General features: G+C 38.4%; 1 protein-coding gene across 1 annotated transcript in view; it reads right to left on the bottom strand.

Annotated features, from left to right (window-relative positions):
- Positions 1–25,689, bottom strand: part of SUGCT (succinyl-CoA:glutarate-CoA transferase) — an 800,879-nt gene that overhangs the window by 119,944 nt on the left and 655,246 nt on the right. The window contains exon 13 of the mRNA XM_008261668.5: positions 6,989–7,052. Within this exon, the coding sequence (XP_008259890.3) occupies positions 6,989–7,052 (64 nt within the window). The remainder of the gene's footprint in view (positions 1–6,988; positions 7,053–25,689) is intronic.

The raw sequence follows: 25,689 nt of genomic DNA, 5'->3' as shown, positions 1-25,689 counted from the left end.
GTTTAGTTAGTACAGTTGTGAGGGAAAGTATGTATTTGAAGTTTTAACACTCATCCAAGTTATATTAGTGAATTCTAAGCAAATTGATACATTAAACCCACAATGCTGACACTAATATCACTAAACTAATAGTGAGTTCAAACAACAGTATGCTGTCACTGAGGATTCTTAGAACACCAGAATATTTAGACATGGCAAAGAGAGACATGATAGGTGTTCTCGTTTATACACCCATTAATAGTTATTTTTTCTTCACCTCTCTTTGCCTTTAACTTTATAATAAACTTTAAATCCCAATGACAGAGTATTTTAATGAATAATATGTGAAAGAAAAACATTAGTATTAGCATAACTACTACTCACATTTAGACCTAATTCATGAACATTAACCGGTCTTCATGCTCTACCTATAAATGTAGAAATGCCATCTATATACAACTGACATTTCTTCCTTAATTTTTTTTTTTTTGACAGGCAGAGTGGACAGTGAGAGAGAGAGACAGAGATAAAGGTCTTCCTTTGCCGTTGGTTCACCCTCCAATGGTCACCACGGCCAGCGTGCTGCGACCGGCGCACCGCGCTGATCTGAAGCCAGGAGCCAGGTACTTCCTCCTGGTCTCCCATGCGGGTGCAGGGCCCAAGGACCTGAGCCATCCTCCACTGCACTCCTGGGCCACAGCAGAGAGCTGGATTGGAAGAGGAGCGACTGGGACAGAATCTGGCGCCCCGACCGGGACTAGAACCCTGTGTGCCTGCACTGCAACGGAGGATTAGACAGGTGAGCCGTGGTGCCAGCCTTCCTTAATTCTTTAAGGAGGGGCTAGCATTGTGGCAACTGCCTTGAATGTTGGCATCCCATAGGAGTGCCAGTTTAAGTCCCAGCTGCTCCACTTCCAATCCAGTTCCCTGCTAATGTGCCTAGGAAAGCTGTGGAACATGGCCCAAGTACTTGGGTCCCTGCCACTTACATGGGAGACCAGGCTGAAGCTCCTGGTTCTTGAATTTGGCCTGGCCCAATCCCAGGCAGTTGCAGCCATGTGTGGAGTGAACCAGCAGATAGAAGTACCTGTACTCTCGCTCCCTCTCTCTCTCTGTAACTCAGCCTTTCAAATAAATAATTTTTTTAAAAAAATCCCTTAAGGAAAAAGGTGATAGATGTTTGTAATTATATAAATTAATAAATGAGCTAGTTTAGATCATACTGGCTCTATTTCAATACATGGAATAGTTATACATGTTCAAACAATGTTTTAAAATAATTATTTTATTTAAGTAGCTAAAAGAGATTTTAAATAAGTAAATAATTTACTATCCCTGTTCAAAGTATGTTAAGCATGGTTGACAGGTACCTTTAAGGTATTAATCAATTAGCTCATATATAGGAACTGTAATTTGAGGGAAAATTATGGGAATTTATATGTCTCCAAAGAAGGCAGAAAAATAACTGCTGCTCTTCAAGAGATGAAATTTCTAAGACCATGATAGAAAATGGTTTGGCTGGCGCCATGGCTCAACAGGCTAATCCTCCACCTGTGGTGCTGGCACCCCAGGTTCTAGTCCTGGTCGGGGCAACAGATTCTGTCTAGTTGCTCCTCTTCCAGTCCAGCTCTCTGCTGTGGCCAGGGAGTGCAGTGGAGGATGGCCCAAGTACTTGGGCCCTGCACCCCATGGGAGACCAGGAGGAAGCACCTGGCTCCCGGCTTCGGATCGCCGGCCATGGTGGCCATTTGGAGGATGAACCAACGGAAGGAAGACCTTTCTGTCTGTCTGTCTCTCTCTCTCACTGTCTAACTCTGCCTGTCAAAAAAAAAAAATGGTTTGGACAGATTAGGTCAGCATATAGAAAACTCAACACAGGTCATAGATTTCTGTTAACTGATAACAAAGAACTTGGGGTGAGATGAAACCCATTGTGGTTTTTATCTGCAATTTCCTGATTTATTTGCAATTTCCTGATGGCTAGTGATCCTGAGCATTTTTTTCATTAGTCTGTTACCCATTTGAATTTCATCTTTGGAAAAATTGCCTGTTCACCTCACCCCAATTAGAATGGCACTCATTACAGAAATTAATAAAACAAATAAATGATGGTGAGGATGTGGGGGAAAAATGTTTTCTAACCTACTTTTGTGTGAATGCAAACTAATATAGTTATTGTGGAAGACAGTATGGAGAATTCTCAGAAAGCTGAAAATAGTTGTACCATATGACCCAGCCATCTCACTCCTGGGAATTTATCCAAATGAAATGAAAGCATCATAGGAAAGAGTTATCTGTACTGTGATGTTTATTGCAGCTCAGTTCATAATAGCTAAGATATGGAATCATATGTGTGTATGTATATATATATATATATATAGACACACTGTGGAATATTACTCAGTCATAAAAAAGAATGAAATCCTATCTTTCACAACAAAAATGGAGGCAACTGGAAACCATTATACTTAGTGAAATAAGCCAGTCCCCAAAAGACAAATACCACATGTTTTCCCTGATCTGTAGTGACTAGTAGAGTACAAAAAAATGATGGATAAGAGCAAAATTGACATTTTGAGAATTGATTACTATTTATAGTGCTTGTCTATACTGTTGTAGAACAGTGTTTTTTAATTCTTATTATTTTTGAATTCTTAATTAGTGAAGGGATACTCATGATTATAAAATAAACTGAAAGTATGTCATTGCAAAAATTAAAAGAAAGAAAAAGAAGAGCAAGGGTGGTAGCATGGGCAGCATGGAAGATAGAGTGGGGTGCATCATTATGCCTCTAAATCTATATATATGAAGTATGTGACATTTTTTCACTTTATATAAATTTTTTAAAAAAACAAAAAACCCAACAACTCAATTCTACTTATTTAGTAGAATTTAATAATGTTAATGATTTCTTGTATAAATGGGCAGATGAAGACATATACACAGGGGCCTGCACTGTGGCATAGCAGGTAAAGCCTCTGCCTGCAGTGCCGGCATCCCATATGGGTGCTGGTTCGAGTTTCAGCTGCTCCACTTTCGATCCAGCTCTCTGCTATGGCTTGGGTAAGCGGCAGAAGATGGTCCAAGTGCTTGGGCCCTGGCACCGGTGTGGGAGACTGGGAAGAAGATCCTGGTTCCTGGCTTCGGATAGGCAGAGCTCCGGCCATTGAGGCCATCTGGGGAGTGAATTAGCAGGTAGAAGAACTCTCTGTCTCTGTCTCTGTCTTTTTCTCTCTCTGCCTCTCCTTCTCTCTGTGTGTAACTCTTTCAAATAAATAAATAAATCTTTTATAAAAAGACATAAACATAGGAATCTACATTTAATGACTTTAAAATGTGTCTCCACTAGATAACCAGAAAATAGCCTAAGAGTCACCTTTAACTTCACCCTGTTTCCTTGTTAGCAGATTTCTTCACTGAAGCATTATAGAAGAATCTGTTATTTCTATAGAACTATGAGGGCTCCAGTGGGGACCTTCCTCACAAAGAAAACTGTCATAGATAAATAAAATCAGTAAAATGTCCAATTCACTAAAAAATGTTTAATTAAATTACTGTTACATTCTCTTTGCCTTTAATATCTCCTGTTCTATCCAGGAGTCCTTTTACTAAGCTTCAATGAATGGGGAGATACAACAGCATCAATAAGGAGAACTGTCCTCCCCCTTTCATAGGCAATAAAGATGTGCTGATCTAAAGGAAACATGCAGATTACAATCAAGTAACCTAGACACCTCTACTTATCTCAAATCTGAATCATTTTATATTGATAATTATAAGGTAACAAGTGTAAGGTAAATAAATAGATGATATACCAAGCGAAAAAAATGCCTAATCTCTCTACTTGTTGAATATTATGGTCAGTGGTGAATTAAGCCTGTGATTATAGAGTAGATTAAAATTATGTCACTGCAAAAATTAAAGAAAAATAGTAAGGAAAGGAAGCAGGGTGATAGAGGGGGGAGGGAGGAAAGTTGGTTATCTTCTTAGAACTGTACTCATGAAATCTGTTCTCTTTATATTAATAAAAATTAAAAACAAAAATAGAATTGTCCAAAGGGATATAGAAAAACAAGATTTCTGTAGAACTGAGAATTTTATTCTGGAAAATGAATTTTGTACCCTATAATTTATTCCTCCCTGTGGTCGTTCCCCTTAAAATATAAATGAAGTTTCTTCTAAGTGGAGTCTCAATCATTTCCCCAAACTTTTGGCTGTAGCCTAGAACTTTCTTAAGCAGAAGGTTTGCTGGTTTTACTCCAAAATCTCAAATGACACTGTGGTTTATGTTTGTATTCTTGTTCTTTAGCCATTTCCAAGAAAAGAACATAAGAGACACAGGGAATAAAACTGAGCCCAACCCAGTGAGTCAAGCCATCCAGACCTGCAACTGGAAACAGTCAGGCAACTGAGTCCTATCTTTGCCATCCATCTCCCAGCATTCTTCTTTGTTATACTACGTTATTATGGCAAAGTGACTTGACACATTCATAAATTAAAGTGAGAAAAAGTGTATTCTTCCTATTTATGATTCTTTATTCATTATTATTATTAAAGTCAACCTACCCGTATCTTACTGGTTGACAGAATATTATATCTCATAAGTTCATTCTAGGCTAGTCACTGATTTACCTGCTTCCTTGCTATTAAGTTAACAATTGCGTTGACTTTCAAAGCCTATCCTCCAAATGCCTTTTCTCTAATGTGTTGGAGTCATCAATAACTATATGACTTCATCTGTAAACATGTGGGGTTAAATTAGGTCACTGACATATGAAATTTTCTTTATGGCCCACAATTCCAAGGAGAAATGTTGAGAGGACCATGGGTTGGAGGTGAGGAGGAGGAAAGCTAAATAATTAGGGTGTTGGACCTCTCTGTCAGCAAAGCAAACTCTGCTTTAATTCCTTTTAGATATTGAGACTTCATTTGGACTATCAGTTCCACTCTTAAAACTACTTAAAAACTCCTGGACAAAATATTGATAGTCTTTTTAGGCTGCAGTCATTACATTATTACATTTCTTCTGATTGCTCCCTTTCCTTATCTTTCTGAGGGTGTTTCAAAAATTTTGTGGAAAAACGGAATGAAAAGATAAGTTTAATTTTATGTAAAAATTTAATTCCATTCATAATTTTTCATAATATGCATTTTTCATCAACTTTTCAAAGACCCCTTATATTACTGTGACCTTAATTTAAGAGGCTATTGCCTAAACTCCTATACTAACTAGACTACTTGCTTGTAGTTATGAATTCTATCATTTCACTGTCTTGCTCAAAATTAAAGTAAACCTAGCTCTAATGTGGGGTCTCAAGTTTCTGCCTATCTTTTCATTCCCATTTCCTGCCTTGTTTCCCTTAACTCTTTTCACACTGGCATAAAACACATTCACCACTTTCTAATTCAGAGTCTTCTCACATGCTAATCCCTCCTCTTGGAATGTTCTTCCACATTTCCTTCAAATATCAACTTGTTCCCACCCTTCACTCTGGGTTTGAAGTTTCTCAATGAGGCTTTCTCTGATCACTCAAACTACAGGAGGCCCTGCCTGCCTCCCATTATTCTCTGATTGTATGCTATTCTTTTCTTTGTACTTATGATTTACCATTATAGAAACATTTGTTGGTTGTTTATATGCTCTGACTTTCTACTAAGTATGAGCTCTATGTGATCATGGGCCACATTGGTTTAATTCTATATTCCCAGGCGCCAAAGCAATACCTTGCTCATAGCATATGTTTAATAATAAATGAATAAACAAATGATCTGCTTAGCTTTTATCAACATGTTCTTTTTTCACCATCTTTCCATACCATATATCATTTCCCTATGATGTATGATCCCTGCTATGCTTATATAGCTTATTACCCTCCTTAATCTATGGATGATGTTCCTTAAATGCATATACATCAGAATTTTCTCTCAGCTTGCCTCAGTCATGGTACTTCCCTCTTCTTATTCTTTTTGCATGCCAGTGGTCATTATTTGGTCTGGTTTTTAGTGATTATCATCAGGCTGACTCCAAATATTAGGATTACAGTATGTTCAGAGTAGAGTTAACAATAGTATTATTCAACAAGTGAGATTAGACAGCTGTGGAAGAAATACTCCATGACATTTCAATGAGGTGACTGAGGAGTTTGGGGAACACCAGATTCCAAGAAAGGTGATCAGAAAAACAATGAAAAAAGTTTATATTAGCTAATTGCACTACCTTTTGATGGAAAAATAAATAAGTACATGGTTTGTGTATAGTTTAGAAAATAAAAACACAATGAATAAAAAAGTGGCATTTTTTTTTTCATCAAAGCTCAGAAGGCCGAGATCTGACAAACAGTAATAGTACAATCACTAGGAAAATGATTGATCAAAAATTCTCAGAAAACTTTGAACTACCCAAGAGGGCACTCTGAGAGTTAGCATGAAACTATTGGCTCTGGAAAGAGAATTTTCTCTGGAAATGAAAAGCTGGCATTTTGGGTTAAGCAATGGTCTTTGGTGAGTTTGTTTGGTATGAGTCAACTTACAAAAATTCAATCTATTCTGGGTTTACTGAAAACGCTCCTTTCCTATTCAGAAACACCAAGATCCATATCCTAAACCACAATCCAGAAAGAATACACTCTGGCCCATGCAGTCCATGGCCTTTCTTGGCTGCCAATTCTATTTTGCCTGGTTTCCCTTCTCATTCTTGTATGAACCACACTTTATTAATATTTGCTATTATTATCTCTCTGTTGATGATTGCATAATGTACACTTATGAGTACACAAACACACAAAATGGAACAAGGAATAATGAGCATTCTGGTGCCCTGGGCAGAATAAAGATACAAACCTATGACCTCAGTTTACATTCTTCTGGGTGTGGCCCTAGAGTTTCCCTTTTATCCTATCTATAAATTGTGACAATGTCTTCACAGGTTGTTTGGGGGATGATCAGTTACTTGCTGTAGAAGGATGTGAAACAATGAATGAAGGAAAGAAAACAACAAAAATGTCCAAACCTGGAACTGAAATCTTCCCCACAGTTGGATGCTTCATCTCCATGATGAGGCCATTATGTAGCACCTTAAGAACAGAAAGAAAAATAATTTACAAAATAAAACCACCTTCTGTATCAAGGTATATAAATAGTCATTGATTTGAGTCAATAGTGATGGAAGATACAGCAAAACATAGCTCTTTAAAATTTTAATTGAAAGTAATGTCTCTTGTTAATGTTTTCATGTTAATGTTTGACTTCATCAAGAAAAAACAAAAAACTATAGAAGACTCAAGGACTAAAAAAATATTTGCTATAAAACCTTCCTATTCTTAAAAATGTTGTTAGTTCCTGAATATAGCAAATGATTTTCCCTTTTCATCTATATGTGCTCTTCTAATAATAGAGTTCAGTCTCTTCTTGCAATACCTCTCTTCAGAAATTAGCTAAAGTCAACTGCAGAAAGGCAGGGGTTGGGGGAGAACTAGAACATGGAATAGGGGAAATTGCTAAGGTGGTCCAAGGGCCCTTTGCACTCTATTCAGTGGAAGGTGGAGGAAATCCATTCAAAATGAAGGGTGAATCAAAATGTCCAGAAGGCCCAGTCACTGTTGCAGGTGGAAGAATTAACAATTGCTTCGAGGAGCAAAGGAATAGAGCCAAGTGACAAGGATCCAGGATGAGGCCCAGGTCAGGGGACTGAACAGAGAAACTGAAACAAAGGATATTTTGCAGAGTAGTTAGGACCTTAGTCATAAGATTAGGCTTCAAATATAGGACCCCAGTATCCTGTAGTGTTAAAACAAAAAACAACAGAGAAAAACCAAAAGACTTCATCCTAAATGGGTGATTACGTTCAGATGTGGTAAGATCAAGATAAGTATCTAGGAGCCCATCAAGAACAAAGGCAGACTTGGCTTGGGGTTAAGACCTAAGTCCAATTACTAGTATGGGCTCCCTAATATCTCACAACTAGCAATATGTGACTAGTAAGAGCTACTTAAAGCCCTGCCAGATGGAGGCTGGAATTTTCCCCAGGAGATAGGCAGGAAACACAATCTTTCAGAGATCAAATGTCCTCCAATTACAGGTAGAGGATGAGATGAGGACATGGAACCAGATTCTGGAATGTAAAAGCTGAATTGCTAGAAGCAAAATGTTCTATGGTACACAGATGAAAATGATAAACTTTTTAAACAACTGGAGGCTACCTGAGAATACTGTGTCAAAGACTCCAACATCCACTACTGAATTCTCCTTCTAAATTGAGTTTCATCTGTACCATCTACCACTTGTAGATCCCTTCTTCCTGTTCTGTATATGAATTTAAAGAAGTGTTTCAATGGCACAGTAAACTTACAGACCACAATTTCCTCACAACATCCCAAGAAGTGGCAGTTGTAAGGATTCAACAACATTTTGAACATCAGGTAAAAGCAAGAGTCTTACCATAATCTATGCACAAAGAAAAGAGCATGGAATAGAGGGAATAATAAAAATAGTTTCTCACTTGGAAAAGTCAGGGAAAGACATCAAATTTCTTAGGTCTTATCTATTTCTAGTGAGCATTTAGGTCACACTAAGGAATAAATCATCCATAAGATAACTTCAAGGGTGACTTTTTAAGTTTAGAACTACAATTCTGCTATTGCCGAATGGCCTGGTTTCAACTGTTTGTTGGGAACAGTCACCACCTTTTGGACTGTGCTCTTTAAACTGTCAACCTCCCTCACTGAAGATGATGCCACACCATATGGAGATCCCTTGTAGGGATGCCTTGCCTCTGTTTTGGGATCACCAGGTTTATACTCAAGAGCTGGCCAGAGAAAATTCTCGCCAGTGTTAGAACTGTGCTATAATTTAATCCTGGTGTGGCTCGTTCTTCAGCACCCACCCAGCACAGCCTCCTCCTGTGTGGGGGTGGGGGCTAAATACCAGCGGGAGGTGCTAAATCTCAGTTCTACTGAGGACAGGAACAAAAATACTGAGCTAAATTTCACTCGAAACAATTATCTGCACACTGAATCATTCTTCTCTTCTCCTATCTCCATTGCCCTCCTGACTACCTCTTTGTAATAACACTGCAGTGCTACTCACAAAAGACAAAAGCGAGTGTTCTTAGCTAAATATAACTTAACTGATAGTATTGAAATTAACACTGAATTTTAATCATGTAGTAAATGTTAAGTGTCAAACGTGAAAGGGTAGTTGGTAAAGGTCAAGGGACATATGTCAAAGTTTTGTGAAGCAAAAGCTAGCAGTTGACTGAATTTTCTCACGGAAGCAAGCTTATGGAGTCGACTTTGTCCCTCTCCACCCCCCAACCCACACACACACCAACTGCTGTCTCTATATATTTCCATTTGGGAACTTCGACCTTATTTATTCCTTTGCACTGAAGACCATTTGGTTTTAAGCAATATATATAATTCTGTGTCAGAAGAAGTTAACCACAGTTTCTTGTTTTCTGTAGCTTTTGTAAAATCATGAGGTGATTGGAATAGTTTGATTCCCCACCTTCAGAAAGAACCAACTCATTTCCCTGCTTTGATGCCACCCACCTTTTGATATAAAGTCTAAAGTGAAAGATATTCCATAGGGTTTCTTCATTAATCAGGTCAAATTATCCCAGGGAACAACTGGGCTGTGGCAGTGCTGTCCCAGGAAACTTTGTGTAATGACTCAAAATCTTGGAAAACGCTCCATGTCTGGTTCTGGGACAAATCCTGCTGTTTAGTAACATATTCAAGGAACTCAGAACCTGGGACGTCTGTCTGAATTCTGACATAAATCTCTTGCCTTGCTTAGGCATACTGTCTCATCCACACTTCATTGAAAATGGGAGAGCTACCTTTTACCACCACTTGTGTAACATTTCTTTGAGAATTGTTACCACGTATTCCCTTTGTCTTCTCATCAAGCCTCAATACCCCAGTCTCTACATGTTTACCTAAATATTCAAAGTGTCTCCTTTTCTTTTTAAAAATAATTTTAAATTAAAAGAATTTAACAGATACATGTGTGTGTGTGTGTGTGTGTGTATGGTGTTTCATTACATGTATACAACGAGTAATGTCCAATTGGGGTAAATATACTTATCCTTTCCACCATTTTCTGAACACAAACAGGGAAATGGGCATTGGATCTTCAAGGAACTTCAACTATAATTTTCCCCTAAGGAGAATTCCATGCCTTTAACCTCAGATTGTCCATTCAGAGCATTCTTAGGTACATATTGAGTTATGTCAAAATAAAACAGAAAATTGCCAGAGCTCTATAGTAAATCTTGTTCATTTGGCAACGTCCCTGCCCTGTCTTTTACTGTTTTCACCTTCTTTTAACTTATTTTATGCTTCTTAGATCTTTCATGGTTTGGTAGCTTTTCTGCATTTCATTTATTCTTGAAATTTCAAAAGCCTATTCTTGACAAGAATAGAATTGTAGATAGTGCACTAACCTCTTTAGCAAAGTATCAGGCCTATTTAACATAAGGACTCTCTTTCTTTCTCAAGAGTTTTACAGATTGACAGCCTAATGATAGAGTCAAATGGTAATGTATTAATGATGGGGGGCTGGGGTGAGGAGAGAGGGAGTAAAATGTATACTTTAAAGTGGTGTGGGAAATACAATTTTAAGTGAAAGTAAGAAAGTTTTTGACAAATTCTTGTGTCAGGAATGGCCGGGAGAAAAGTCTGTGATGTAGCAATAGAATAATCAAAGACAGTGACAACAACAGCAGCAACAACCTGATATGCTATATATATAGATAGTGAAAATCTTTATTTAAGCAAGAGATCTGGGCCAGCAGAAGTAGCAAGTGGAGAGACTGCGAACAATACCAGCATTGAACGACGGGCAACCTAGCTTTTACACTTACCAAAATCAAGGTGATACTTCCAATGACGTTAGTAACGATGCATAAACAAAAACTGACCTACTCATTCACTGTAATTAGTAATATGACCTATTCATTCAATTCTATATACATTCTGGAGCACTTACATAATACACACCATGGAGGAGCTGTAAAAAGTGAAAAAAAAGGTGAATGAATTTGCATTAAAAGTGCTTGTAATTGAAGAGAAGTTAAAAAATAAAAGACCCGAGCCAAGTTTAATGGTTCAATTATTAATGAAGGATCAATATCCAATAAGGAGCAAATAAGTAACTCTGCATATCTTGGAACGAAATTAAATGACCTGGCCAAGGAAATCGGTAAAGACTATACAACAAAGATGATATGAAAATTAAGCGCCAAAGTTAACAACAAAAATGATAAATGTAGTAACAGTAGCTATTGCTCAATGAAACTCCTTAAGAATCAAGCATTGTGTCAGGAACTAAAAGGTTGTGCATTAAATTCTCTCATTGACCAGACTAGGCAGGAAACTACTATCAACTTCACGTCTACTGATAGGTAATGGGAGTCTGAAGAGTTTAATTTTCCCCTAAGATTTCACAATTAGGAGCTGGCATTGGATTATAATTTAGATGTGTCTGATCTTCACTGTTTAGTTAAGTTCCTGGCAGCAGGAGACTTAAGTGAAAGAAAAAATGGACATGCATAACTTGATTTACCACGAAAACAACTAGCTGACATGGTCCATTCTGTAAAACTAATTAGTCCATTCAGCAGGGAAAGAAAAACAGCCAAACGGATTACATGGCACCATGAAGTCCAATCAGTTAATAAACTGAACTGCCCTCGTGTAGGTAGCCAGGGATATTCTGGCACGTCAGACACAAAGGGTGTGAAAAGAAGAATAGGAAAGATTTGAGTCCAGAACTGCTCAGGTCTTGAAGGGCAGAGATCCAGCAGATGAGTGTGGGCAAGGTACTTAGAGCTGTGAGGCTCAGCATGCTCATCAGCAAGAGGGTATAATACCACCTCTGAGGAGCTGATGAGGATGGAGACGATGACTGTAAGCAAGCACTGGGCGTATGCCAGGGAACAGAGTGAGCTCTCAAGAAACAGCAACCCTTTTCACCACTGCCAACAGATGGAATACAAACCCTAGCTCGAACCAAGTACCAGATGTGTGGCTCTGGGGCACATTCATTCACACAAGGAGCATATATCAAATGCATGAATAATGATTAATAATTAGTAATAAGTATGAAATTTGAATTAATGTGCCAGGAATTGTTAAGTACTGAGGAGAAACTGGGTCACAGAACAAGAAAGGCCCTTGCCTTCCAGCAGTTTACAGGCTACAGGAGACTTCTGAGTTAAATGGAAACTACTGCTCTGTTATTGTTACGTAACAATGTCTGTTCTGACCCCAACGAATGTCATGAATATTATCTAACAAATCTGTTAAATGCTCCATAAATATTTATTGATTTTTAAAAGAAATTATATTGCATTAGCTGTATAAGTAGCAGGTGGCTTCTTTTGGTATTATAGTAGTGGGAGGAAAATGCTCTAGATTTTAAGCTTTCAATAAATTACTATATTTCCCTAGAATACAAAACTGTTTCACTGTATTTCCAAAATATATTCATTTTAGTGATTCAGATATCAAGTCCAGTGTCCCCTTGCAGTTTCCTTGGTTTTCCTAAGAGACGACACCGCAGAGGCTCTGTAAGGATCATCACCATTGAACATTAAGCAGAGGCAGTGAGCACAGGCATTTACACAAGTAAGGTGACTCTATCAAATTTGAAAATAATCACAGGATACTTTTTTTATTAGGAAGACTCAGAACATCATTTCCAGAACATATACAATCTTACAAAAATTGAAGAAATTTCGTGTATTGTGTGAAGGTGCTTCAGAAAGTTCATGGAGATGGAATTAAAAGATGTTTCCTTTAGTGTAAAATTTTTGAAACTATGCATGGCGCTTTCACAGTGTTCATTTTCCATGAACTTTTTGAAGATCCCTCATATGCACAGATTTCAAATTTTTGTACCTAAGTAAGTTTATCTTTTTTATTTTATTTTTTGTGGACTTTTTGAAAATAGCAAAATAGGAAAGTAAATTTGGAAAAATACTTGAAAGGTTATATAATTGAAGATAACACTTGTGATTAATACATTGAAATGTTAACTGTTTTTAGAAACTGTGCCCACGGCCGGCGCCGTGGCTCACTAGGCTAATCCTCCGCCTAGCGGCGCCGGCACACCGGGTTCTAGTCCCGGTCGGGGCGCCGGATTCTGTCCCGGTTGCCCCTCTTCCAGGCCAGCTCTCTGCTGTGGCCAGGGAGTGCAGTGGAGGTTGGCCCAGGTGCTTGGGCCCTGCACCCCATGGGAGACCAGGAAAAGCACCTGGCTCCTGGCTCCCGCCATCGGATCAGCGCGGTGCGGCGGCCGCAGTGCGCTGGCCACGGCGGCCATTGGAGGGTGAACCAACGGCAAAAGGAAGACCTTTCTCTCTGTCTCTCTCTCTCACTGTCCACTCTGCATGTCAAAAAAAAAAAAAAAAAATGTGCCCACAAAATGTAAAAATAACAAACTCATGGAAACAAACTGACAGGTAAGCCCCTAACTTAAAAGCTAACATTTTTGGTTTTCTTACTTCTTTGAAACACTTGTAACTAAACTTTATTCTGGAGTTAACGCACATGACATGGCATAGGAATGAAATCAACCTTAAAATTTTGATTTTGTACGTGGCAAAAGTGTTCCTCAATACAAGATTTTTATGTTGCTTTATATTGTGAGAAATTGAGCTCTTTGAGATATCACTGTAGTCTCTGGAAGCTACATTCTTGAGGCATGGACCTATTCCAAGATTAATTATTCCAGGAAATAAGATAAATAACTGTTAAATAAAAGAGAAAATAAAATAGAATCCATTGAGAAACAAAGATGATTTGCTAACTTCAAAGTCAGGATATTAGAAGCTCAGCGACATTTCCAACCTCCAGCACAGTGACCTGCAAAGCCCTGAAAGAAGAGCCATCCCCGGTCATCAGGGTGACTGTGAGCGCTGTCTTCTTCATGTAGTGAAAACCAAGTAACTCCTTCGTTTTCAGGAATTCTCCAATTGCTCAGTGGGAAAACTGTGTTTTAATTATGCCAAAGCACAGATCAGAGATTTAAATGTATTGTCTTTTTTTAAAAAAAAAATATTTATTTTATTTATTTGAAAGAGTTACAGAAAGAGGTAGAAACAGAGAAAGTTCTTCCATCCACTGGTTCACTCCCCAGATGGCCACAACGGCCGGAGCTGTGCCAATTCGAAGCCAGGAGCCAGGAGCTTCTTCCGGGTCTCCCACGTGGGTCAGAGGCCCAAGGACTTGGGCCATCTTCTACTGCTATCCCAGGCCACAGCAAAGAGCTAGATCAGAAGAAGAGCAGGCAGAACTAGAAGCGGCGTCCATATGGGATGCTGATGCTTCAGGCCAGGGCGTTAACCTGCTGAGCTACAGAGCAGGCCCCTAAATGTATTGTCTTTAAAACTAGATTCATTCCTTTCTTCCCCAGAGACCCTGAAAATTGCAAACAGGGCACTGGTACTCCAGTCTAAGAGGCAGGAGCGATCTACTTTGGTTGATGAAATAGGTGTTGATCCTTTTCAGAAGCCATTTAAATAAACATTTATCATATCAATGTCCATCTTTTGATCAAGAAATTATCACTTGGGGCCACTGTAGTGGTGCAATGGTTAAGCTGCCTGTTTGTTACAGCAGCATCCCATATTCAAGTGCTGATTTGAGTCCTGTTTGCTCTGCTTCTGATCTAACTTCCTGCTAATATGCCTGGGAAGGCAGCAGCAGATGGCACAGGTGTCTGGGGCCCTGAAACCCTTCTGAGAAACTGATGGAGCTCCAGGATTCTCGTTTTGGGCTGGCTCAGACCTGGATTTGGCAACCATTTGGGGAATAAACCAGAAGATGGATGATATCACTCTTTCCCTCTCTTCCTCTCTCCCCTCTCTCCCTCCCTCTCATTTTGCTTCTCCCTCTTCCTCTCCCTGTCACTCTGCCTTTCAAATAAATAAATATTTAAAATAAATAAGGGAGGCCGGCGCCATGGCTCACTTGGTTGATTCTCTGCCTGCAGCACCGGCATCCCATATGGGCACCAGGTTCTAGTTCCAGTTGCTCCTCTTCCAGTCCAGCTCTCTGCTGTGGCCCAGGAGGGCAGTGCCTGGGCCCCTGCACCCACATGGGAGGCCAGGAGGAAGCACCTGGCTCCTAGCTTCGGATTGGCACATCTCCGGCTGCAGCGGCCATTTGGGGAGTGATCCAAGGGAAGGAAGACCTTTCTCTCTGTCTCCCTCTTTCACTGTCTATACCTCTACCTGCCAAATTAAAAAAAAAAAAATAAGGACACACATACACAAAGAAATCATCACTTAAATGTGGGATCACTGTCAAAAACTCTAATCTCAAAGTAAGTAAAGCATATAAAGAGGAAAAATTTCAACTGGACAAAAACACAGTGTTTATCTGTTTACATACATATATGTATGAGAGAGAGGGATACTGACTGGGGTAGAGTTTTTCTAAGTGGCATGTCAATGTTAGACAGTCTACCCAGCATGACTATAAAGAGAAGACGGGGTAAAGCTGAGAGTATAAGACTAGACACCCGCCTAACATGGAGGGGAAAATTTGTTTGCCCTGGTTCATGCTATCTGAATTGAAAGCAAATTAACAAATGAATCTGATGTAATTATCTCTATTTTATAGATGAAGCCACAGATTTGGAGAGGTAAAAAACCTTGAGTAATATCATAGAGAAGTTAAAAAAAATACACAAGTATCTATGTGATGGCAGCTATGACGATCCTCCCGCACATTATGCTGCCTCTAACATACTGAGTATGACTTGCCACCGTAATAAGATTCTAGTGCTCCCTCGCCTGGGTGCGACAAAGATGAAAGGAGAAGAATCGTGAGGGACAGGAAATATTCTAAATGACTGCTGTTAGCAACTGGTTGTTTCTTCTGTTGTTTCACGTGCTGTCTGACAGGGCACAGTAAAATGAAAATAGTATTAGTAGAGGCCTTCCTCTCTGTTTCCTTGATGGGACTGTGTAGTAAACTCGACCGACACAAAATCTCCTGTGGGATTTCATCGTAAAAAGGCATCCCCTTATGTGGTACTGTAACGTTTTCCCTTAGTAAGTCTACAGAAACATGGAGGACAGCAGGATGTAACAAAGAATTGACATCTGCTTCCTGCACTATTTCTTCTTTAATACAGTCATGCGTGCAGAATACGTTTAAGATTTGTTATCACTCTTGACACAGTGTGATGTAGGTTTAACCAGGAAAGATTTTCAGTGTCAGGAAAGCACAGAGGAAATGACGCTGAGGAACATACTATATCCGAACAGCCTCAAAGCAGAACAGCAGTTGATAAACGTGACGATCACTCAGCCCCTTACCATGAGGAAGCAAGACCAATTGTTTACTTTATGTCAGTCATTCTAGAGACACACACCACCCAAGAGGCAACCAAGCAACAAGAGGCAAGTGTCCTATGGCTATAGAAAGATCATGGACACTGCACACTACATCCCCCTACTATTCCAAAATTTTCTCAGTATCAAAGGAGAGAATCTTTATAATAATTAACATGTTTCTTTAGGCTTTAAACTATGAAGGCGGGTGGTTTTAAAATTCAATAAATTCTATGTTTCTAAATTTTTGTTTGGTTTTCATGGAAATCTGTGTTGGTGGGGACATACTTTGATTGTTGAAGACAGATGCATGCTTGCTCAAGGGCAAGTGATAAGGTGAACTATTTTCAGAAAGAGTCTGGACGACTATGTGTAGGGGAGATAATAACGATAAGTGTGAGCAGGGTCACTGATAACTTTGTCGGCAAGCGACCCTTTGGAAATGCCAAGGGATTTTATCAGTAAGGAAGGGCTGAGTCATGCATATATAATTTTGGCTTGAATTGATGGTGTGGGACACAGAGGTGGGGATGGCAAGACACAGAAACTGAAACTGAGACACACAAGTCCAGTAGGGAGTTATGCCCCAGCCTCTTTCAGGCACAATTATTTTCACAGTTGACTTTTGCTTCCAGTGGCTTGCAATTTCATTTTGCAAGCCATCAACCTACCTTCCAGACACATTTTTCTGCCTGGATCATCAATGTCCTGTCACATCCCAAGGGGTAGCCAGAACAGTGGTTGCTGCCTCTGCCTTACTTCAGTATCATGGAAACACTGCCTTCTGAATTTTAGTTCCATGAAATGTCTTCATATTTTAAATCATGCTTTATCTTTGGGACTTGACCCTAAGATTCTGGTTTGGACATTTTGCTTCTGCTCACATGAACACTTTCTAATGGAGCAAGGACAAAAAGCCTTAGATCCACTTGGACCTCTCATCTACGTAACAACAAGCAACCCCCAATTTTCACGCCCTGCTAATAGATCCCCACCCTGCCTCGACCACTTTGCCTTGACCAGCTCAACTGCTGGACATACCATTCTATGAAGAAGCCAGCTATCTGTCTGCACTGCCCTCACTCCTCCCAAGCTCTCTCCCCAACTCAGCAACAGAGCCTCAGAGTTCACCCTCAGCCTCAGCCCAAACCCCTACTGGCTCACAAGCTGTCTCGCTCCCCAAGCCCCTCCCCTCAGGCTGCTTTGTACCATATAAACCATTAGTCTGTAAAAAAGAGGGCGCTCTCTCCTCTGTGTGTTCCCTGGCAAATCTCTGCCATGCTTTCACCCAGGAGTAAGCCCTGCCCAGGCTTTACTCTTCTGAATGAACCTGGTCTGGCTGTGGCTTCATGCGCTGTCTCTTTTTTTCTGAAACTTACCTTAGAATTGAGCCCCATGTCCATAAGGCATCTTATTTTTAAAATTCTAGTCTTCAAATCAGACTTTATACATCTGCAGTAGACTGAATAATGGCCACACAAAGATGCTAAATTCTAACTTCTGGAATTAGTAACTGTTGATTTATTTAGAAAAAGAATTACCGATGGTATTAAATGAAGAATTTTTAGATGATAAGATTGGGAGTGAACCCTAAATCTAATTATAAGGTTTCTTACATGAGAATCAAAGGGAGACTATACAGGTACAGAAAAAAGAAGACAGCACTGTGACCAATTCAGGCAGAGTAGTGATGCTTCCACAAGCCCAGGAAAACCTACAGCTTGAAAAGGCAATGAAACATTCTCCCCTACCACCCTCAGAGAGCGTGTAGTATTGACAACATTTGAACAACTGAATTTGAATCCTCGACCTCCAGGACACGAAACTATCTGTTGCTTTAGGTCACTCTATTTGTAGTAATTTGTTACAGTGACTCTAAGATACACTGTATTCTAGCTCTTGAGTTGTACTCAGATAAATCATCAGAAACTAGAACTCTCAGATTAGTTCTGGTGCCCATGGCTAAACAAATAGGCCCATCTCCTGAAAACAAATACCTTTCCCAATCCTGTAATCCAAACTGAACTCAGAGCTGCTACAATGTTTGGAATATATCAGTAACTCAAAAAACTCAAAAATAAGAAACCAATCAATCCACTTATATATTGGCAATGGATCTCAACAGACCAAAAGAAGAAATATAAATTGCCAACAAATATATGAAAAAATGCTTGATATCACTAGTCATCAGAGAAATGCAAATCAAAACCACAATGAGATACCACTTCAGTATGGTTATTATCCAATTGACAGAGAGTAATAAATGCTGGCGAAGATGTAGAGAAATGTGAATTCTTACACTGTATTGGTGGAGATATAAATTAGTTCAGTCACTGTGGAAAACAGTATGGAGATATCTTTATTTTTTTTTCTTTTTAAAGATTTATTTGTTTGAAAGGCAGTGTTACATAGAGGCAGAGAGAGAGAGAGAGAGAGAGGTCTTCCATCCACTCCCCAGATGGCCACAACAGCTGGAGCTGCACCAATCCAAAGCCAAGAGCCAGGAGCCTCTTCCAGGTCTCCCACATGGGTGCAGGGGCCCAAGGACTTGGGCCATCTTCTACTGCTTTCCCAGGCCATAGCAGAGAGCTGAATAGGAAGCGGAGCAGCCAGGACTTGAACCGGAGCCCATATGGGATACCAGCACTGCAGGTGGCGGCTTTACCTGCTATAAGCCACAGTGCTGGCCCCTGAAGATATCTTTAAAAACTAGAAATAGACTTGCCATATGATCCAGCAATCCTGCTACTGGGTATACATATCCAAAAGACATGAATACACTGTATCAGAGAGCCCTGTAGCACCGTGTTTATAGCAGCACTATTCATAATTTCCAAAATATGGAATCAACCAAGGTATCCCTCATCAGATGAATGGATAAAGAAGTGGAATATTATTCAGATATAAAAAGGATGAAGTTCAATCATCTGCATCAAAATGGTTGCAACTGGAAGACATCTGGTTGAGCAAAATAAGCAATACCCGGGAAAACAAATACTGCACATTCTCCCTTATATGCGGGAGTTAAAATTAAAATAGAAAGAAAAACCAAAAAGGAAAACAAATTCCTGTGTGTAAATTGCTGTGAATATAGTTTTGTCAAACTTGTTTTACATATTTTTCAAGCATATTGTTAAGAGATATACTACAGTTTTAATCATCTGTGATTATTTTAAAATTTACTATATACAATTAAATTGACATTTCTTCATTTGATTACTATTTATAGCCCTTGCCTTTATTTTTATTTTTTGCTTGTTGAACTTTATATTTATAGAGCATTAAGCCTTTGACTATAATATAAATTAAAAACATGTTCTCAAAAATTAAGTAAATTTTAAAAAAGAATAATAAGACAGACATGAAAGGAGGTACCTTTCTCTGAAGGGAAGAGAGAACTTCCACTTTGACTACGACCTTGTCTAAATATGATCAGAGTCAGTGAACTCAAAAGGCTTCCATAGCCTTGGCGACTCATGACAAGAGCCTAGGGTGATTACTGATGCCATAAACAAGAGTGTCAATTTGTTAAGTCAACAACAGGAGTCACTGTGCACTTACTCCTCATGTAGGATCTCTGTCCTTAATGTGCTGTACATTATGATTTAATGCTATAACTAGTACTCAAACAGTATTTTTCACTTTGTGTTTCTATGTGGGTGCAAACTGTTGAAATCTTTACTTAATATATGCTAAACTGATCTTCTGTATATAAAGAGAATTGAAAATGAATCTTGATGTGAATGGAAGGGGGGAAGGAGAGGGAAAGGGGAGGGTTGCAGGTGGGAGGGAAGTTATGAGGGAGGAAGCCATTGTAATCCATAAGCTGTACTTTGGAAATTTATATTCATTAAATAAAAGTTAAAAACAAAAGACAGACATGAAAAAATACATAGGGCATATTAAAAATTATTTTCACAATGTTGCTTAATAACATAAGAAAGCTACTAAATAAAAACACACACTCTAAATGTATGTGAATAATATTGAATATTAAGGGGGAAAATGAAAGGAAATAAAACTTTCTTCTTCTACACCTTGGCATCGCAAGCCTTAACATTCCTAGGACAAGCAAAATTTTCTTTCTGTCTAGAGTAGTTAAATATTTCAACTTTATGACATTGCATTTAAGACTAGACAAAAAATGGTACATTAAACTGATAGCTAGATTGTTTGTCAAAGGTCAAAGTTTGAAGAGTTCAATTCTGTTGTGAACTGGATGGTTAACTAGGAAGAAGCCAGGTCTACATGGAGAGATACAGATATTTTTCACTGAGTTTCAGCTCAGAAACATATGAAGGGCACAGTGTTTTAGGTGGAATAATTTGCATTTGTCAATAAATAAAGGCATATGATGGGAAAGTATAAGGAGGTTGGAGCTCTCCGAAATGAAAATATCTGACAGGACAGTAGAACAGTCCTGTGGACTAGATTCCATAGCTGAAGATAAAGAAGTAGACTTGAAAAGCATCCTCCAAAATGCTGCAGTTTACATAACTGAGACTAGGGACCTAACAACTATGAACTGGAAATGCAAACAAATGAATTGATATATCTTGGATAAGTTAAATAATACTTTCCAGCAGGAAATAATAATAGATTTTCTTTTAAAGAAAATATGACACCTTTGAATATAGCATGCAACATTATACAGTGGAAGGCAAAAAATAAATAAATAAATGAAGATCAAAGATCAAGATAACCTTGTATTGAGAAAAAAATAACAATAAGTGCCATAGCTAACAATGAGCAGAGGAATCACTAACACAAACATAATACCAGTCCTACTAATATATTAGCCAGTATTTGACAACCAATGCAGGCCTCACCTGCTTTCTCCATATACAATATATTCATGCATAGTCAGTGTAGCCTTTTCAATCATTCACACACTAACTCCAGAGCCTTGCTTAAGTACCCCATTCATCTTTCACCTGTCATGCAAGTGCTATACTTCGTTTATATATCCTTTTGCTATTGTTGTTTTCTTTAGTGCACAGTCTTTTAACTACGGGTACTAACTCCTCTTCTGAAGATTAAGTCTGTCCCTCATATAAAAAAAAGTGCCTATTACAAGCAGCACTCCTATGCTCTGTTGCAGTTTGTATCCTCATGGTCCTGGAAAGCCAATCCATCTCTGAGGTCCTTCAAAATAAACCTGGCAAATCAGTTGTGGAACCTCAATGTTTCTTTCACCCCACTTCAAATATAGTGTTAGTAATTACACTGGAATTAAGACTGACTTTTATAAACATCTAGGTGTGTTGTGGCTGAGCTATACCAACATTTAATGAGGGCTTACTATGTGCTGACCACATTTATGGTCACATACTTTCATTTTCTATTGGTCCCAAATTTAAAAGCAAAGAAATTAAGGTACACAGTTGCCATGTAATTTTTCAAGGTCACCCAGCCAGTTTGAACCAAAGAGCCAGAATCTGACTTGTGACTGGCTGGTCCTAAAGTTCTGGACCACCACTTTTATTGTCTGCTCATCGCTGCCTTCCTGATTGCAGAGTTCTCTATTATTTCACCAGGAGCCTGGTGCTATTCCTCTTTATGATGTTCCATACTCTCACTCTTTGTGGTGGAGACCTTGTCTACAAAGTATATCCTTACCTATCACGGCTGTAAGAGGGCTTGCAGAAAACAGAAACAGAGAAAAGTCTGATTTCCACATGGAAAATACCTGAGTCTTTAATAAAGAGCACAACAGTTCTGGGAGCTACAGACATATTAATTCTGAGGAACAAAATTTTTGGTAGGCAAAAACAATTATTTTTAGGATTCAAGAAATTACCATTAAAAATCTTATGAGACAAGTGTGCAGATAGAAAGTTCTGGAAATTTCCGATATTTAAAACAGAGAGAGAAGCAAAGGAGCAGGAGAGCCACAGTCAGAGAGAAACAGACAACAGAAAGGTGTATGAAAGGAAGATAGAGGTCCTTGCTGCTCAACACCTTTCATCATCACTTACGATGCTTAATGTGTTGTAATGGCTGCCTACACATTAAACAGGGTCATCCTGAAGGACGAGTGAGCACACAGGAGCTCAAGTGATTGAAAGTGGATCAGGGTCTTAACCCAGTCAGTTCCCTATCTAAAAAAACGGAAAACTGCATCATGTCATTTGTATATTAGGATTCTAAGAAGATAGTTTCAGGTTAGATAAACCTGTAAGAGCATACTCAAAAGAAGGTAGCACTTTTTATTCATTCATTCGATTATTTATTCACTCACTTGTTCACTGGAAATTATGAATCTTCTATATCATTGCTTCTCAAACTTTATCATGTTCAACAATCCCCTAGAGAACTGGCTTGGGAGCTTTGTGTTCTGAGTTTGCCTTTTTACAAACTAGCAGAGGACGCTGATGCTGCCATAACACACCCTGAGGAGCAGCACTCCATATAAAATGATCACATGAAGGACCATAAATCCTCAGAAGAGAAAGCAAAGTCAGGCTGCTGTGAGAAATGTGCAGCAGAGCTGGACGGGGCTCTATTACCTCTCCTGTCGAAGAAAGCTCTGCTCTAGCCAGCACCTCCACTCCAACTATTTTGAGAACTTCTACAGCTTCTACATGACTATAAAAGTTGGGCTACTGGCAAGTGCTGCTAAAGGCTCTTTTTACAGTAGCAGGATAGATGTTTACAAGGATTTCCATTTTTATTTCTTCAAAACTTAAACATAAATGTTTGTTAATGTTTTCTTTGCTTCCAATTCATCTTTCTGTTTAAATAAAGCTTATCAAGTTGATTCCATGGAAATTCAGTTTTTATCTTGATGAGATAAATATATATATATACATATAACACATATGTGAATGTTTATATACAAATAGGGTAAATTATATTTATTCTATATAAAATATTATATGTAAATATATATGAATATAATAAATAGTATTTAATATATTCAACTTGCATAGTACTGACTCCTGAAGGCAGATCAGTGAAACACTTGATATGGCTGTGTTTCAGATCTGGCCATTTTATTCTGCCTTAGATCTTCTTACAAGGAGAAAAGAGTAAGCAAGAATGCCAATACACACACATAGGGTCATTTCTAGCCAAAGCCTTTAGTAACATTTTTCCACTGGGTAGTGCTCCCATATGAAGAAATTCCTCTTGTACATTTTGTTTTTCCAGATTAAGAGGGGAAATACAAGTGACCAAATGCCTTTTTTCTTTTCTTTGTCTTTTTTTTTTTTTTTTGCCTTAACTTAGACTTAAATCTAGTGCACTAGTAATCTCTTTCCAGGACCTGGCCCTTAGCATAAATATCTTCTCATGTTCTTCACATGGTGTCTGGTCCCCTGTTTCCTTATCTTAATTTTATTGCTCTGTTTCACATCTGTTTGCTATAAACTAACTCAAATCCTTTTGGGAAATATACAGGAAATACATAAATATTGATCTATTTGTTAATCCACTGTACGGATTCCAAATGCCTATTAGGTGATAGGTACCCAACATAGAGATGAACAAGATTGCATACCATGAAGGTAAAAGAGGAAATAGACGGACAATCCTGGTGGAGAGCAGTGACGGGCTCCATATCCTCATGTTGGGGTAAATAAGTAGGTGATGTTTCCAGTAAAGTCATGATTTACTTTCACCAGAAAGTCTTAAAAATCAAATTAGAGATTTCCTGTGGTTTTGTGATTTAATTGAAAGTCAGAAGCAGAAGTAGGAGTCCATTACAAGGAATTAGTATCAAAAACTGTTTGCTTTAAATCAAAACAAATCATACTCTTTCAGAGAACTGTGACTTTAAGAAGACAGAACATTCCAGAGAGTAAATGTTTACCAGTCCAATGATCAATTGAATAATCTGTGCATGTTGTACCTTTCTAAAAATAAAAGCAAAAAGGAAAGAAAAAACAGCAGCCACTACACCTGTTGGGGAGAGGGTAAGGAGAGGAAGAGGTTAACACTGCTAAACAACACTCCAGGAGACACGGTGCAGGCCATTGGTGTGACTGTCATCTCTGTCAGCCCTGTGTCAGTTGCCAGAGAACTGAAATCGCAGAAGTTAAGTCTCTTTCAAAGGATACAGAGAGATGATTTGGCCATGTTTCACTCCTACTGCTAGAATTCGAGACCTTGTTTGCAATGCTGGCCAAATGCCTAAGGTGCAGCCTCATGACACATACCTGGTATGCTCCTGAGGTGGTCTGACCCATTTTCACAAAGTCCTTCTGAAGCACTTTGTGATTTTTATTAGTTAGGTGTTTCAATTGTGCTGTTAAAAAAGTTCACAGAAAACTTCGCCAGTTTTCTCTATGTATTTGGACACTAAACTAACTGATCTTGGAAGCAAACCACTTACCCAGCACTATTAGTAGATTCATTTCAGATGGCAAACATTACCGGAGATACCTATGTTGTTTATAATTGATACAGTTTATAAATCACTTTATCAGATGGAAAAATATGCCCCAATTTGTCAATGGCTATTTCATTGACCAAAAACAGTAAATACTTCACCTCAAAGGGGCAATTTGAAAAAATGTAATAGGAAAAGAGAAATGAAAACTGAGAATTCTGGGTATGGAAGAAATATACAGGCATTGAACATCAGGTAGAAATGTATTATGAAACAACTTACTCCTTCACTGCTTTGGGTTATTTACTCTGTTTCTCTGTTCAAAATGAGAAAAAATTCCTTTTGCATCTGCATGATATTTAATAATGTATCAGTCATCTAACTCTTTTGGGCATGTCCCTAAAGTAGGTATACCAAACCATACATCTTAATATTGTGTTTTTAAATATTCTGTTTTATTTATTTTAACCCTCAATTCCTTCTAAAAAGGCTAAATCCTTAATAATAAAACTTGTAAGTTAATATTTGGTCAACCCTCTACAAAGACAAAGTTTACATTCTATCAAAATTTTGTGGAAATTTTTTGTTTATCCCCTATACTCATTTTAATTTTGGGCCACACTGAAATACAGAATACTCAACAGACTAGATCTTGCTGAAATACATAATCTTCAATATAGCTAAATATCATTTTTCATTATTTGTCTGAACTAGTGGATACAGTCAAATAAAAGCAGACTTCCACAGGTGAGTTGTTTGGAATAGAAACAAAGTATCTTCTGCACATATCTACTTTTCTCTACATGCGCTGTCAGATCATGTATGAGCAAGTTCTGTGAAATGTACAAGATTATAAAAAGCTCTGTTTGATTTTCATAATTCCATTCCTCTTTGAGCCAATAAACATCAATTTGTTAACTAAGAAAGAAAATGAAATTTTCTGTTTTGATCAGTTTCCCAAATGATGGGTTTAAAGTAGTAACTTACAGGGAATAATGATTTATTTTTAGGTCTTACTGAGGAAGCCTTAACA

This window comes from Oryctolagus cuniculus, chromosome 16 (assembly GCF_051225735.1).
Source record: "Oryctolagus cuniculus isolate XC-2025 breed Fujian yellow rabbit chromosome 16, ASM5122573v1, whole genome shotgun sequence".
Taxonomy (NCBI): Eukaryota; Metazoa; Chordata; class Mammalia; order Lagomorpha; family Leporidae; genus Oryctolagus; species Oryctolagus cuniculus.
This window is presented reverse-complemented; position numbering and strand designations above follow the sequence as displayed.